Source organism: Dipodomys ordii, unplaced genomic scaffold (genome assembly GCF_000151885.1).
Source record: "Dipodomys ordii isolate 6190 unplaced genomic scaffold, Dord_2.0 Scaffold166, whole genome shotgun sequence".
NCBI classification, from domain to species: Eukaryota; Metazoa; Chordata; class Mammalia; order Rodentia; family Heteromyidae; genus Dipodomys; species Dipodomys ordii.
The window spans coordinates 845,301-848,887 of record NW_012267382.1 but is presented as its reverse complement, the minus strand read 5'-3'; the positions used below and the strand labels follow the sequence as shown (position 1 = coordinate 848,887).

The following is a 3,587-nucleotide window of genomic DNA, read 5'->3' as shown; positions in this document are numbered from 1 at the left end:
CTGAGGGCAAAGAGGGCTGGAGAAGGGAGAGGAAGAGACCAAGGGCTAGAAAGGAGCAACACCTGAACAGATGCCAGTGCCCCCTGTGGCTCACCTGTCATGGTGGATGATGAGGCTGATGGCCTCAAACAGCACGGCATTCTTCGCATTCGAGTGCTGGACTTTTTTGGACTTGGGTGGTTCCTGGGCCTTGTTCAGGATGGTTTCCAAGCACTCAGTCAGGCGGCCTCGCACTGCAGGATCTTCTGGGCAAGACAGGATTGTTAGCTGGGCTCCTGGCCCTAAATCTACCCAGCCCTGGCCCCTAGGCCCCTGGCCCCTCCCCCACTAGCTGTACATGTCGTGGGCACTGCAGATACAATCGTGCTCAGCGCCGTACGTGGCTGGGAACACTTGAAGAACCAAGTGAGACAAAAATGAGCAAGCCTCGCTGTTCTATGAGTGGAATAAACATCAGAATGAAAAGGTCCAGCAGCTATGGAAGCGACACCTCATTTTAATGCAACTAACTGGCAGAGCACTTCTGCTGAGATTAAGAGATTAGTCATGAGAAAACAAAATCCAACAGACGTGAGCAAGGCATGATTACAAAGCTCAAGGGGAAAGCTTGATAGAGCTCTCCTGCTCTGATGAACAAAAGAAAACACTGTGAACCCCAGGACACATAGAAGAAAACCCCCTATACAACACAGTAATCACAAAACTATTTTTAAAAATGAAGAGAAAGGGGGCTGGGAGAGTGGCTCAGTGGTAGAGCACTTGCCTCGCATGCTCGAGGCCCTGGGTTCGATTCCTCAGCACCACATAAGAAAAAAGCCGGAAGTGGCGCTGTGTCTCAAGTGGTAGAGTGCTAGCCTTGAGCTGAAGGGCTGAGGGACAGCACCCAGGCCCAGAGTTCAGGCCCCACGACCGGACCCAAAAAAAAAAAAAAGCTCAAGGGGAAAGCTTGATAGAGCTCTCTTGCTCTGATGAACAAAAGAAAACACTTTGAACCCCAGGACACATAGAAGAAAACCTCCTATACAACACAGTAATCACAAAACTATTTTTAAAAATGAAGAGAAAGAAAAAATTGAATTAAAAGCCACAAAACAAATAAAAGACAAAAGGGCAGTGGCTCATCCCTGTAATCCCAGTCAGGAAACTAAGATCAAATACATATAAATTACTTGATACAGCCGGGTGCTTGTGGCTCACGCCTGTAATCCTAGCTACTCAGGAGGCTGAGATCTGAGGATCACAGTTCAAAGCCAGTCTAGGCAGGAAAGTCCGTGAGACTCTTACCTCCAATAAACCACTAGAAAACCAGAAGTGGCACTGTGGCTCAAGAGGTAGAGCGCTCTCCTTGAGCTCAAGAGGTGAGGGACAGCACCCAGACCCAGAGTTCAAGCCCCACCACTGACCGGTATTTTTAAATCAGCAGTACATTCAGCCTATTACAAAACAGCCCTTTGGCAACAGCGCACAGAGGAGCCCCTGAAAATGGCACTGTAGAAACTGGGATCCGGGTGTCAGGGCATGGGGGAAAGGGCAGAGCTCCTGCCAACCAGTCAGTTATAAAACGCTGGGTCAGAACTAAAAGCCTCAGACAGGGATGTGGACCAACATTCACTGAGAGGCTAAGAGGAAGGAGGGGCCGAATCTGTGTCCCCAGCCTCAGTGAAGGGCCAGCCTGTCCAAGAACTGCTGGGGCCAGACAGGGGCAAAGGTAGCCCTTGAAGTGAGTACAGCCCCATAGGAACAAGGTTCACTCAGTGTAAACAGGGATTCAGCACAAGGCACAATGCCTACGTGCATCTGATCATATAAAAAAATGTTTATCAAAATGAACTCAAGGAAATGGAAATGCTGCTGCTTTTGTGTTTTCTTTGTGCCTTGTTTTATTTATCTGTCTTTGGGAGGGTAAGTGGAGGCCCAGAACGGAGGGACAAAGGGTGAACAAACAGTAATACTAGATACAATGTTGAAAATAACCTATACGACTTGTGGGTGGGGATGGAAGGGAAAAACAGAACAAGGGAAAGGGGTGACACTGTCCAAAAAGAAATGTACTCTCATTATCTCTTTTATGTAACTCTAGCCCCTCTGTGTACATCACAATTTTAATTTTTTCAAAGGTATTCAGCAGAGAAAGTTACCTGACATTAGCAAACAAAAGTCTCCCACACAAATATAAATAGGTTATAATATAAGATTGAGTCAGGCAAAAGGGCTCAGGAGACAAAGACAGAAGGAGACAGAAGGTAGGAGGCCACGTGAGCAAAAGCAAGTTAGACCCTATCTTAAGGTGGGGAAGTAGCTGTGGCTCATGTGATAGAGTGCTAGCCTTGAGCAAAATCACTCAAGGATAGCACCCAGGCCCCCAGTTCAAGCCTTACCACGGTGGGGGGGGGAATAGGGGGTACAACACAAGGTAGGCAAGATAATACCTAATTAAATAATTGAAAGCAAAAACGGTGAGGGGATAGACTCAAGCCATAGAGCACTTGCCTAGAAAGTAGGAGGCTCTGAATTTAAAAGCCAAACATGCCAGGCACCAGTGGCTCACGCCTGTAATCCTAGCTATTCAGGAGGCTGAGATCTGAAGATCACAGTTCAAAGCCAGCCTGAGCAGAAAAGTCCATGAAACTCTGATCTCCAATAAACCACTAGAAAACCAGAAGTGGTGCTGTGGTTCAAGAGGTAGAGCACTCTCCTTGAGCTGAAGAGTGCAGGGACAGCACCCAGGCCCAGAGTTCAAGCCCCAGGACCGACAAAAAATAAAAATGATAAAAATAAAAATAAAAAATCCAAACACCCAAAATTAAGAGGAAGGAGTTTGAACAGAATAATCGGCCAGGCACCAGTAGCTCACACCTATCATACCAGCTACTCAGGAGGCTGCGATCTGAGGATTGTGGTTCAAAGCCAGCCCAGGCAGAAAGGTCCAAAAGATTCTTATCTCCAATTAATCACCAGAAAATCAGAAGTGGCAACTGTGGCTTAAGCAGTAGAGGGCTAGCCTTGAGCTGAAGCACTCAGGGACAGCACCCAGGCCCAGATTTCAAGCCCATGACTGACCAAAAAAAAAAAAAAAAGGGTATTACAGTTTGAACTTAGGGTCTTGAGTTTGCTAGGCAGGTATCCCACCATTTAAGCTATATCTCTATTTTTTTATTCCCTCCCTCCCTTCATTTTGTTGGTAATAGGTCTTGAACTCAGGGTCTCACACTTTCAGCTGGCTTGTTTGCTCAAGGCTGGCACTCTATACCTTGTTTGGGTGGTTAATTGGAGATAAGAATCTCACAGACTTTCCTGCCCCCACTGGCTTTGAACCGTGATCCTCAGATCTCAGCTTCCTGAGTAGCTAGGATTACAGGCACAAGCCACAATGCCCAGCTTTGCTCTCTTTTTTTTTTTGGGGGGGGGTCCGGTCGTGGGGCCTGAACTCTGGGCCTGGGCACTGTCCCTCAGCTCTTCAGCTCAAGGCTAGCGCTCTACCCTATGAGCCACAGCACCACTTCCGGCTTTTTTCTTTTTGCTTATGTGGTGCTGAGGAATCGAACCCAGGGTCTCATGCATGCAAGGCAAGCGCTCTACCACTGAGC

The 3,587-nt window shown here is 47.5% G+C and overlaps 1 protein-coding gene across 1 annotated transcript in view; it reads right to left on the bottom strand.

Moving 5' to 3' along the window:
* Positions 1-3,587, bottom strand: part of Ap2a2 (adaptor-related protein complex 2, alpha 2 subunit) — a 47,900-nt gene that overhangs the window by 26,133 nt on the left and 18,180 nt on the right. Inside the window, exon 7 of the mRNA XM_013033365.1 lies at positions 95-245. Coding sequence (XP_012888819.1) covers positions 95-245 — 151 coding nt within the window. The remainder of the gene's footprint in view (positions 1-94; positions 246-3,587) is intronic.